The sequence below is a fragment of the Ornithodoros turicata genome, unplaced genomic scaffold, assembly GCF_037126465.1.
Source record: "Ornithodoros turicata isolate Travis unplaced genomic scaffold, ASM3712646v1 ctg00000858.1, whole genome shotgun sequence".
NCBI classification, from domain to species: domain Eukaryota; kingdom Metazoa; phylum Arthropoda; class Arachnida; order Ixodida; family Argasidae; genus Ornithodoros; species Ornithodoros turicata.
In genome coordinates this window covers 343,922-357,001 of record NW_026999407.1, presented here as the reverse complement: position 1 = coordinate 357,001, position 13,080 = coordinate 343,922, and the positions used below count along the sequence as shown (strand labels likewise).

Genomic DNA, 13,080 nt, shown 5'->3' with positions numbered 1-13,080 from the left:
ATGTGAGAAAGTTCTCAGGTGATAACTAGGCCACGGAATTTTAGGCATCTGCCTACGAATGCCTATAAAAGCCTGTGTGTGTCATTTTCGGGGTTGCCTGCCTTTTTGTCGACTCTACTGAATTATTGCATTTTTCAGCATTTTAGATGCCGCAACAGCCTTCTTTGACAAGTGCAAGTGCGAACGCATCTTTCAAGCTTATGCTGAATGTTGCATTTTGCTTTTAGTTTCTGCGTGTTTGCGCCTTTTTTTTTCTTTCTTGCGTTTGGCTTCCCTCAGTATCTTTGTTTGCTAGAAGGGGTTCGTACATACTTGATGAAACGATTTGGCCCTTCTTAACGATGAAAGATGAAAGTCACTGAAAAGGTTAGCCAGCTGTAGGTCTTGAACCCACATCTTCTTGATTACCGGTCCAGGGCTCTACAAATTGAGCTAAGCTAACACGCCTTCTCAGCGACTTCCAAGGTGTAGCGGATGACGACGACGTTACGAAAGATGGACAACGAGCCGCGTGACGTGCTGCATTCTTCAGCTGGCAATCAGCTGTTTCTCAGCTGACCGCGGCAGTCACACATTAAACACTGCCCCAACAGGAACCCAAGGTCTAATGTTGGTATTCTTTAGACTTCCAGCTATCACACAGGGTGCGTCATCTGAAGGGACAAACCAGTCACTCTCTCTCACTCATCCTCCTTTCACTCTTACATTTTTGCACATTCATACACACATTCATACGACAGGGGTCGACGCAAGCGGCAAATGTTGAACATGAGAGAACTGATGTTCTGAGGCTGGAACAACATAGAAGGGACAATCACATACAAAGCCTCAAGTTGCCTAAGAAACTAACGATGAAGGATCAAAGTCACTGAAAAGGTTAGCCATCTGTAGGACTTAATCGTTAATTTCTTAGAAGGGACAATTTAATAGAAGGGACAATCACATACAAAGCCTCAAGTTGCCTAAGAAACTAACGATGAAGGATCAAAGTCACTGAAAAGGTTAACCAGCTGTAGGACTTAATCGTTAATTTCTTAGGCAACTTGAGGCCTTGTATGTATTTGTCCCTTCTATGTTGTTCCAGCCTCAGAACATCAGTTCTCTCTTGGCCCTTCTTGCCCTTTAAATATCTTTGAGGGCGGACAACAGCAGGCATTATTCAATATAGCGTCGTTCTAGGCTGCCTCGGCAGTTATGTGCCAGAAGTTAAAGCTTCTACGATATTGTAGCCTTCAAGCAGCAAGTTTTCCTGGATGGAGGATTCTGAAGCAGCAACAAAGCCAAAGAGCATACCAGATTAACGTGTCTATTTTGATGTTCTTAAACGCCTGCCTATTTCCACTGTTTTTACTGCCTAAATTTCCGGGTCCTAGCAATACGAGCAAAACAGATTTTATCAAAAGTTCTCCAGATACACCTTTAAAAGATGTTCACGAAAGGAAAGGTTGAAGTTCAGTGCTTGTGTCTGTGTCCTTTTATGTCTTCTAGTGGACTGTCTTGTTCGTACTCAGCACTGGTTTTTTTTTTAATGCTCTTAAATCGGGTGGTTCACCTGAGCGAACTCAGAAGGACAGATTGCACATGTATAGCCTCTCTCCCGTGAGGGTCTGTTCGTGGTGCCACAGGTGCAGAACATGGCTTAATGTTGCAGGACAGAGACTAAAATTGTACGGCTTTTCGCTCATGTGTCTCTTCTGATGACACTGCAGGTACATGCTGCTGATGAACCCTGCAGGACAGAGATCGCACTTGTATGGCTTCTCGCACACGTGTGTCTACTGATAACACTGCAGGACAGAGATCACAACCATGCGGCTTCTTGTAACATTGCATGTACGATGCAGGATGGAGGTCGCACTTGTACAGCTTCTCTCCCATGAGTTGTCCATTTGTGGTGATGCATTTGCGTGCTATGGCTGAACTCTGCAGGACAGAGATCGTGTGTCTTCTGGTAACGCTGCAGGAGCATGGTGGAAGTGAACTCTGCAGGACAGAGATCGTGTGTCTTCTGGTAACGCTGCAGGAGCATGGTGGAAGTGAAATCTGCAGGACAGAGATCACACCCATGCAGCTTCTTGTGACGTTGCAGGTTCGTACCCCGGATTAACGATGCAGGACGGACGTCGCACTTGTACAGCTTCTCTTTGCAAGTTGTCCGTTTGCGTGCGATGGCAGAAATGCGCAGGACAGAAACTGCATTTGCGCGACTTCTTGCTTGTATGTGTCTTCTGGTGACACTGCAGGTACATGCTGCGGATGAACCCTGCAGGACAGAGATCACACCTGTGCAGCTTCTTGCCCGTGTGTCTTCTTGTGACACTGCAGGTACGTGCCCCGGATGAACGATGCAGGACAGAGGTTGCACTTGTACGGCTTCTCATCAGAATGAATCCACGAGTGTTCCTTCAGGTGGTGCATCTGGGTGAACTCGGAGGGACAGAGACTGCACTTGTATGGCTTCTCGCCTGCGTGTGTCCGCCTGTGGCGCCGCAGGTGCGTGCCGTGGCTGAACTCTGCGGGACAGAGACTGCACTTGTGTGGCCTCTCGCCCGTGTGCGTCCTCCTGTGACACCGCAGGTACGTGCTCCGGACGAACTCGGCAGGACAGAGATCGCACTTGTACGGCTTCTCACCCGTATGAATCCGCACGTGATCCTTCAGGTGCTGCAGTCGGGTGAACTCGGAGGGACAGAGGTCACACTTGTGCTGCCTTACACCCGCGTGTACCTTCTTGTGGTACTGCAAGCTTGAGCTGTAGGCGAACATTGCGGGACAAAGATCGCACTTGTATGGCTTCTCGCCTGTGTGCGTCTTCTTGTGACGGCGCAGGTCACTGCTCCGGCTGAATGCTGCAGGACAGAGGTCGCACTTGTTTGGCTTGTTGCACACGTGTGTCTTCTTGTGACGCTTCAAGTGTGCGCTTAGGATGAACTCTTCGGGACAGAGATTGCACTTGTACGCCGTCTTGTAAGCGTGCCCCTGCATGTGGCTCTGGGCACCCTCGGACTGGGAGAATGTAGCCGGACTGAAGTCTTCCACCCGGGGCTTCGCTGCAACAGGATGCTTTAGGGTAACTGGGGACACTGGTGGATCACAACTGTCTGTGGGTTCATCCTTAACATGAAGCATGCGACTGCTTGTAGGTGCATCTGAAATTTTATAAATGGGACAGTGAGAGTGCAGATGGGTTTGTATTACGTTGACATACTGTATATAAGTAGTAATTTTCGCGAAATTCGCGAGCGCTTACATTGTGCAACCAGAACCCACGCCGTCGTCTACGCTGACGTGGTGCCAGTTAGGGAAATAAAATAATGACGGTGAACGGGTTAGGGAACGATGCTGACAGTCACAAAGTTCCAAAAGCGAGCGCACTTCCTCCACCGCCTCAAGAGGGGAGAGGGAAAATGGAGAAAGAGAACGCAAGCGTTTGCTTAAGCTCCTTGCTGTCGTAAAGACGCATCCTTGAACAGGGCTCACAATGTGAAAAAAATGACGGGAACCGTACAGATGGTCAATAACCAGGGAGATATGGGGTGCTGTGGCCCGTTGCGGTCCGATGCGCAGAAGCCGTTGGTTCTAATTATGCGGTGCATACTATGCTTGCCACTTTGAACTAACGGGGGTCTTTCCCCATTGAAATATACACGCGGCTTGGAACGAGAAATGTCGTGGCTGGAGGATAGAGTTCGAATTATCGGGGGTTTCGAATTGAGCGATTTGAATTAACAAGATTCTATCGCATTACTAAAATCGGGACGGAAAATGCTGAAAAAATACTGAGACTTTCCGGGACAATGTACCCACCTCTGGGTATGTCAAAACTACTTTTATTAATGACGAAGGAAGGAAGGAAGTCGCTGAAAAGGTTATCCAGCTGTAGGACACGAACCCACATCTTCTAGATTACCTTTCCAGGGATCTTACCAATTGAGCTAAGCTAACACGCCTCTCCAGCGATTTCCAAAGGTGTTTCGTTTGAAAGGGCAAACTCAGGCTTTGTATGTATTTGTCCTTTCTTTGTGTTCCAAACTCAGAACATCAATTCCCATCCTGCTTTTATTAGCTTCAGATTTAGATTAAGAACTGAAACCTGAGGGGTTTGAGATACAGCCAGAGTAATTTTCAGACACCTTCCCATTAAGAGCATCAGCATCAGGCTGACAAGAGCATACGGTGTCGCTCGGAGCTTCTCCGTCAGGACACCTGGCTATCCGCTGCAACATCTGCAGGTGCGAACCATGTTTTCAGCAGACTTCTCTTCTTGGGGGTTCCTCAGCAAAAGCATTAATGCCTATCAATGTTGAAGCATGTCGAATAGTAGGGACAGGGGAGGAAGCGAGTGTATAAGTCACCCTTCTATTGCTCTTCTGGGAAAAGAAATTGAATTCCCGAGAACGTCAGCTAGTCCGTGGCCCGCTGATGCGGCCCTGATGAGATGTACATTGATAACAAAATAATTAAGGACCCTGGTTTTCTGCTGTGGCAAATTAAAAATTCTGCAGCACTGACTGTAAAAAATTCCGTGATTTTCCGCGGCAAGCAGTCAACGGCGGCTTGAAATGGGAACACTTTACTTTCGTTGATAATGCGCAAACAAAAATCTTTATAATTTATTTATAATTTAATAATTTATTAATTTATAATTTATTTATAAAAAAATTATAAAATTACAGATTGAAAGCACCGTTTTTTACATTACGTACATAATAGCCTGTGTTCTCCTCTGACAAAGGTCTGTCACCTGCAATCATTTTATACCTGCTGAGAGACTTTTCAGCATCTGCGGAGTTTATAGGAACTTTATAGGGAGATTATAGGAAGGAGCTTACGATACATGCACGTGCAAGTTACGGAACACCCTTTTCTTGTTTCTGGAGCTTTAGGCATTATTTAATAGTCTTTAAATGCAAACTCCCACATACGAAATCAAAATTCCCCATCGCCACCGCTCAACCGTACACAGGAGAGGCACTGCCCCATCCTCAGGCAAAGTATGTGCAGCAAACTTGGGCTAACGTTACCTGAACCCAAACTAGAATCTCCCTGTGCTGGCACTGCACCATGGGCAATTTCGTAAAGCAGGCTTCACCTCATACGGGGAAGCTTCAGGTGAAGTCGACTTTTGGGACCTGTCACTTGTACTTGGCGAATACTAGTAGGATATCTGGAAATCCAAATATTGCGTATATCTAGGGTTCCGGGTTTTCGGGGTTTATAACTTTGGAGACCTTTGGAAATGTGGCAAATATGAACACAAAAACAAGTTACAGTCATATAACATTGAACGGGCTTGTAATATTATGAAATAATGGGTTCTCAGTGGGTAAAAAGTTCTGTTTGTCAGCTACACCTGCCACATTTCGGGAGGTCTCAAAACTTATAAACGAAAAAAAACCCGGAGCCCTGGGTATATCTGACTCGCGAATGAAATACCTCGAGCGATGGATATACTATGATTCGAGTTAGAGAACTTGAATATCTGCATGCCTCTAAAAATAAAGGATTCCATCGAATTCTGTGCCAAACGAAGGACTCCGTGATACACGTTATGCGAAAACCTGGGTGCCCAGAAATAATTAGCCACCTCACTGATAGTGGCCACTGAGAGTGTGCAGTGTTTATGGTGAGCTTACGTTTCTTGTGTGTTAGGCTTGCTGGGTGTGTGCACTTGGAGCAATTAGATTCTTGGAAAGCGTTCTTTACCCTTATTCATTAAAAGTTGCGAGTAGCGCTTGGTTGTCCTGTCTCGTTCTGCTGTCTATGTTCTCGTGGCAATTTGCAGTGATGGCCAGTAGTTAACTACATGTAGTTAAACTACCTGATTGTGGTTAAAAAGTAGTTACCAGCTATTTGCAGAAATGTAGTGTGCAACTACTAGTAAAACTACTATTTCGAACAGTTAACTGCAGTAGTTAGGTCACTGCAGATGCCAACTACTGACGATTTTGTCGCAAGCGTATGCGCCTTCGACTTTTACCTTGAGCTACTTGTTTGATGAGAACGGAGGTGCAGAGCAATTGTGCCGTGCATGTGTACTAAACCTTCACTTTGATCATTGCTTGTGATTCATACTTAGGTGTCCAAGAACACTATGGAATGGGATTGTGTTGACGGACAACGTTAAGTAGCTATAAATGTAGTTAAAATACGTTGCAGTAATTAAAGAAATAGTTTTAACTACCTCCCCTGAAAAGTAGTTGAACTACTAGTTAAACTACTCCATCGCAAACTAGTTAGTAGTTATAGCTAAACTACTGCAGAACTAGTTAGTGGCCATCACTGGCAGTTTGTTACCTTCCATTATGTTCTGTTGCAACCAGGTCCCCCAAACTCACCTCGGAAAAGCGTGGAACGAACAAGGCCGCCACTAGATACCCCACTGTTGCCGTTCCGGATCACTTCAGCGCGCTAAGTTTAGCGGCAAAATGTTTTTGTTGCTTCTGCGAATGAATCTAGTCTTTATATGTCCAAATAAAACGCATATAACAACTTTCTGTGTCGTGTTTCACTTTTTGGTCCCGTTTTTAAACGTGTTGAGCGATCGGAAGGATCTAGTGCACGGCTGCGTGCATCACATAGCGTACCTGTCGTACCAGGCGCCGCAGGCGCTGCAGCCGTCCATTTCTCCTTCAGTGACTTGGCCTAGCTTGGATTGTGCTTCAACTGGATCTTTAGCGCGCTACAATCCCCGCAAGCCAACGTCTGGTAACAATGGGGTATCTAAGGGCGGCCTCCGGTATTGCACGCATCGGGATAGGAACAAATACATGGGAAAATGGCGACCTTGGGGGACCTGGTTGCAACCCTTTCTCTGTGCACACTTTTTTTGTGTGACTTAATGAATGGACCATTTTGTATTTACCTTGAGACGTTGAGTCATGCCTGTGTCCCATTTCGTCCTGTACCACCAAAAGTGCAGTGTTGTACGGTTCCGTTTTCGACTGTATGATCCCACGTTCGTTTGAAGAGTTGTCCAGAGAATCTTTGATGTGGCACGTGCCAACTGTCTCCCCTGAAGTAAAACAAACGAGGGAGCATTATATCATTATTAGGGCCCGGAAATTTGGGCACTAAAAACTATGGAAATAGGCGGACATTTAGGCCCTTAAAAATACAAAATAGCCAATAAAATGCCAAAATAGGCACGTTATTCTGGTGCACTCCTTGGCTCTGTTGGTGTTTCAGAATGCTCCACCAACGAAAACTTGCTCGTTTAAAGGCTGGGGTACCATACAAGCTTTGACGTCTAACACCCCTGTCAGATGGGCGCACTTAAGGCCTTAACGGTTACGGCCTTAAGTACATACTGTCATTATCTTCCTGCCAGACGGCCACCAATACGGCCTTTGCGACAAAACTGAGGTAGAAGGGCAACGGCATTCCATCGAAACTGCCCAAGCCTCGTCACCAAGCACACCGTAAACATCATTTAGCACGTTTGATTCGATTCGAAATAAAATGCTTTTTACGCGACGTAATGTTGCCATCTTTTCTTTCTTCGTGTTTTTCTGGCGTTTCTGCACTTTGCTTTGCTGTTTATCTCATCTGTATCTCGCGGCATCACACCGTGTCGTCTGCATCCAAAAACTTGGACGCCACTCAAAAAAATATCCAAAGAACTTAAAAGCAAATATCGTTTGCTGTTGTATTTTGAAAATACCAAAAAAATAACGTTGTTTTCGTGTACTTTCAGTAAGAAAAAGCGTGATTTCGTTACGTTACATTTGAACTTTCACAGACTTGTTTATCGACGTGGACGTCATTGACAAAATGCCTTCACAGATACCGTCTGGCAGCTCCCCCAGAGCTTAAGGCCGTATGTAACTTACGGCCATTTCTTAGTGACTTAACTTTAAGGGCCGTATATGTGCTTGTCTGACAGAGGTATAATACACGAATGCTGAGGTGGTCTGGAACCATGCCATATTGAATTATACTTTTAGTTCTCCGCCCTTGAAGATCTTGAAAGGCTCAGAGAAATCACACCTTTTGATCAAATGTACATGAACACCTTCTAGCAAACCAGGGTACTGAAGGAAACCAAACGCAAAAGAGGAACGAAAGGTGCAAACACGCAGAAACAGAAAGCAAAGCGCTGCACTCAGCACGAGCCCAAAAGGCGCACTCGCACTTACACCTCTAAAAAAGGCTGTTATGACGTCTAAAAATGCTTAAAAAGACGACAATTCAACAGAGTCGATAAAAAGGCAGGCAACCCAGAAAATGTCGCATTTAGGCATTTATAGGCAAATGCCAAAAAAAATCCGGGCCCTAATCATTATATTTAGACGATACTGTTGGTCATCAGCGTCATCGCGTGAATAAAGATTGGTTTGGATTGGATGGTTCAATAATGGCACAGCATGCCATATATGAACCACATTTAAGACCTTTTGGTGTTTCATTGAGTTGTCCTACTTCCTTGTTTATGGTAACTTAAAAGAAGCTGAGGGACACTATTACATTAACCTCATAAGTGGCAATTTGAATGCTGTGTGGAAAACCTGAACAAGCTTCTAAACAGAAATATTACGCTGCCTAACAAAATCCATCTAAACAGAAAAGTACTACAAGGAGTTGATTCCAAAGGTTCCTGCGTTGCACGCGTCATGTGTCATAATCACCCGGGATGTTCTTATACAGGGTGTTTTTTCTTTTTTTTACACAGATTTTTCATTAAAAAAAAACTATAAGGGCCGTGGACATGCTGTTTTCACTTCTATCATCTCTGGGCCGGCAGACGTTCTTGGCCATAGGTTGCTCAACCATCAAATGACTATTTACCTAAAAATCGTTAATGAACTTTTTAATTATAAAAGCTACGAAGTTCTTCCAATGAGAACATCTGTTCATTTCGATGACCTGATATCGTAGCCGTTGTCAGAACAAAAATTCGTTTTGTAGATTGTCCTAAAAAATTTCGTGAAGGAACACAGTTTTTTTTCTTTATTGTATTCATTGCGCATCTTCGGAGATGCGTATTTCTTTCACCCCTAATGTGAGAGGGTGACGGAGCCTCACACGTCGAAGATGAGCTTTAACTTGCGGAAACAAAACAAAGACACGTGCATCGGGTGACACTATCGGAACTGCTCTTACCTTGGGTTGCATTTTCTGTTTTCTTTTAATCTTTGTCCAGGACGCAAGAGGCGACAGTGTGCTCTTTCACCCTCTCACGTTGGGGGTGAAGGGAAGATGGGTCTCCGAAGATGCGCAATGAACAAAATAAAGTAAAAAAATGGTGTTCCTTCACAAATTTTTTTGCGGACGATCTATCGAACGGATCTTTGTTCCGAAAACGGCTACGATATCGGGTGACCGAAAGCAATAGATGTTCTAATTGGGACAACTTCGTAGCTCTTAAAATTAAAAAGTTAATTAACGATTTTTAGGTAATTAGTCATTTGACGGTTGAGCACCATATGGCCAAGAACGTCCGCCGGCCCAGAGATCATAGAAGTGAAAACAGCATGTCCCTAGCCCTTAATGTTTTTTTTAAATAAAAAATCTGTCAAAAAAACAAAACAAAAACTGTGTTTCAGTTTGTCGCTGCTGTGTGAGGTGTGTCAAGCGAATTACGTCCACACGGCAAAATATGAACAATAGGGCTGTTGAAGAAAAGTTTGCACGGAGCCATTTCAGGCCCAAGACTTCTATCTTCTTCTACTATCACATGTTCCCCAGGAACATTCCCTAAACTGTTCACCGTCTTACTACACAGTTTGCTGAGATGTTATCACGACACATTCCTCTTGAGCAATCTGGAGAACATTTACCATCTTACGACGTCACGTTTCTGAGGAAATTGAAGCATTTGTTGCCTCGAGCACACGGTTTACAGAAATCTTACTAGGACACGTTCCGCAAGATCATCTCCGTCCGCGTAGGACATGGCATACTGAAATCTCGCTACGACACATTCCTTGGGAACGTTCCGTGAAATGTTCGCGACCTGATTACGGTAATTTATAAAAATCTTACCGCAACCATTTCCTCTTGATGGAGATTCAACACGGTACTGTTCCTGTATCTGTCCCTGTTCGTGTAGACAGGCAGCATCAGGGGGTTCCAATTTTATTCTTAAGAGCCGACCCCCGAATTTGGGGGACAGGCACATTTCTTGCAGCTCTGGATCCATATGGATGGGACACGACAACTCCAATGTTCTTTAATGAGAAGTAAACACCCTTTTGTCCCTGAAATAACAAAAAAAAAAAAAAAAGAAGATTCAAGTGGGTGACGGAATAAAAATATAACCACAGGGCGTCTCGCCCAATGCGATAAAAAAATCGCATTAAAAATCTACTTGTCAGAACTCTACGGCGTCAGCGCTTTACTTATCTCGGGGAAGATTTTGCCATTGCTTCTGACCACTTTCATAGAACTTGATTTCAGTGGAATTGAATTTGCCAAGTCAGCATCATGCTTTGTTTCCCCCTTCATAAACGGAGGTCGCGTGCAGGATTTACCCCATTCAATCACAAAATGCATTCACTATTATAATGGTAATAGCAAAAAAAAAAAAAAAAAAGCGTCGCGGCAGAGAGTCACGCATGAGCCAGGCAGTTGCGTGGGCGTCAAGTTTCAGGGACCAGAAGGGTCTCGTCATCAAGCTGAGCGCTGGAGAGAACTTCAGAGGAGAAGTGCATGAGACAGGGTGGATCTAAAGGCAGAGGGGGATGTAGTTAGGGGGAGAGGACAGAAGAAAATCCAACATATAAACTGATGTTTTAAAGGGGGGGTCGGAAGGCCCCCTCAATCGACCACTGGTGCGAGAGCGGTGATGCGCCTTGGGCACCACGACGACATGCAGGCGACAGTAGCGCGTAAAAGTCGATCCAGAGGACTATATGTCATATTTGGCAACCCTCTATGAGGAGCCCTCAGGTTCAGGTTCAGGTTCAGGTTCAGGTTCAGGTTCAGGGGTGCCTAAACCCTTCCGCACAATCCGCTACTCATCGGCACACAAGATCTGCATCACGATTGGCTGATGGAAATTTGAATTCTGAACGCGCAGAAGCGTACGTACGACTACCGTAGCAGACGACAGCAACAGCTCCTACGAAAACGCATTAGAATTATGATGATAATAAACTTTAGAAAGAAGCATCTCTCGTTGAACATCTACAGCGCCAACAAAAATACTAAGGTAAGTTGAAGTGCAGAGTATTGTAGAAGTTGAGGAAGCAATAACTGGGACGATCAGTAGCGCCACCGCTACCTTCCAAAAATGTGGCGCTACGACGGGGTGCCTATGACATGGTCGTGATCCGGGGAGGCTACCGTCGGGTAGGCGACCCGTCTTAGAAACACGGGTTGTAACGTAATCGCGATGATTCTGGAACGAAATGGGTAGACAACCTCAACTCGGGGTGCGTTTTTTGCAAAGCAGCCAATAACTAAGGTGAATTCTGCTGGCTAGTGCTATACGGATGGACGTAACTACGTAACTTACTGATTTCGGATGATGAGTCCTCGTTTTTCTCAATTTACTTGAGCATGGCGTTCCCCTCTTGCTCCTTGTGCTTCTGTTCTGGGACCTTCTCCAGATTGTTTTTCGTTCCGGGCGATCCTGGAGCACTGAGAGAGAGCGCGGAACAAAGGGATATGTCATCGAAATAAAAGCTCCTCCGTTGACGGAGAATCGCATTTACATTTTTAGTACCTCCAAGTGAAAGGTAAGGACAGTAACGGTGCTTCTAAGTAACACTTGCAACTACTTTGCCATTACCAGGAGCTTCACAGTTGTGTGGTTTCTACGCTCTAGTTTGTATCTAGCGAAACTGAAAGTTTGTTACTTGATTACCGCCATGGAGGAAAAAGTGGTGGCGATGTCGTTTGCATGGCGCTAAGTGTAAACAGGGGAATAAGATAATGGGATAAGAACAATAAGATCATGACGTATAATATATAAAACGTATTTTGAATAATTTAATTCTTTATATAACGGAACGACGTTAATTTCCACGTGCGCAACAGATGAAAAAACGTGATGATGGCATAGTTTGCGTCGTCTGCTTTTCAACGCCAATGCAGTCAAAGTTCAACAGATATAATAGTACAATAGGCACTGATTAGGTACAGACGCGGAGACAGAGCAGTAATGACCTGCAATGACCCACGCAACGCCTGAAACGATATTGAGATAGCCGAAGCACCCTGGAGGGGTGGTGGGAGGTACAATATCCGGAAATCAAATAAGAAGTCGGTTGGGTGGAGTTGCTTTAAGCTTTCTATGTACCGTTTAGGTATTTATGTGCAATTCATTACCATTGTGTCTTCAAGCTTGCAATACTACATCTATTGAAACTTGAGGTAGGAAATGAAACTTGAAGTAGCTGGACGCCAGCAGACGCCAGTCCTTGCAGACGACGGTCGCAAATATGGTTAGAATTTTATTAGTCTAACTTGGATACTAAATTTTTGGCTTACATTCTTCACAATACGTTCGAGACGTCGCGATATTATTGTTCTTAGACATGTGATTGTGTTGTACTGTTACATTCTGTTCTTTTTACACTTAGCGCCATGCAGCTGCAACGACATCGGCACCATTTTTTTCATTTCCTGCCTTCCTTGTTTCCTTTCGTCCATGGCCGTAAGTAAACAACAGTAACAATATAGTAACAATAGTGAACATGTTCGGCACACAAACAGCTTCTAGCACGCTCCTAGTAATGACGGTAATGACACAGTAGCTTCAAGTATCCTCACTTAGAAACAGCCTTTACTCTTCACTTCGAGGCAAGATAAATGTGCTCTGCCAATAGACACGATATTGGAATCATCACCGTTTTGATAACGTCGCTACAAACTGACTGACATTACGTGTAAATATACTCGCAGTTGTTATTATTATTGTTGTTATTGATAACAGCCTTTGTTCCGTGCTATCTTAGTGTTCCAAGACTGCCCAGGACGATACGCAATTGGAGAAGCACCCAGAACGATACCTCAAGAAGCACGACACAGTCCTCATGCTCGAGTGGGCATTGTGAAAAAAGAGGCTTCATTTCCAGAAAGCAGTAAGTTCTGTCCAGTCTGCAGGACGCACATTGTGTATAATTAGATGTTGTA

At 44.6% G+C, this 13,080-nt stretch overlaps 1 protein-coding gene across 1 annotated transcript; it reads right to left on the bottom strand.

The window, feature by feature from the left end:
* Positions 1 to 2,220: 2,220 nt before the first annotated feature.
* Positions 2,221 to 10,193, bottom strand: LOC135375400 (zinc finger protein 239-like). Its single transcript, XM_064608121.1, has 3 exons — positions 9,985 to 10,193; positions 6,866 to 7,015; positions 2,221 to 3,149 (listed from the first exon to the last, which is right to left on the bottom strand). Exons 1-3 carry the CDS (start codon positions 10,139 to 10,141, stop codon positions 2,278 to 2,280), a joined length of 1,179 nt encoding a protein of 392 aa, XP_064464191.1. The 5' UTR covers positions 10,142 to 10,193; the 3' UTR covers positions 2,221 to 2,277.
* Between the last annotated feature and the right edge of the window lie 2,887 nt (positions 10,194 to 13,080).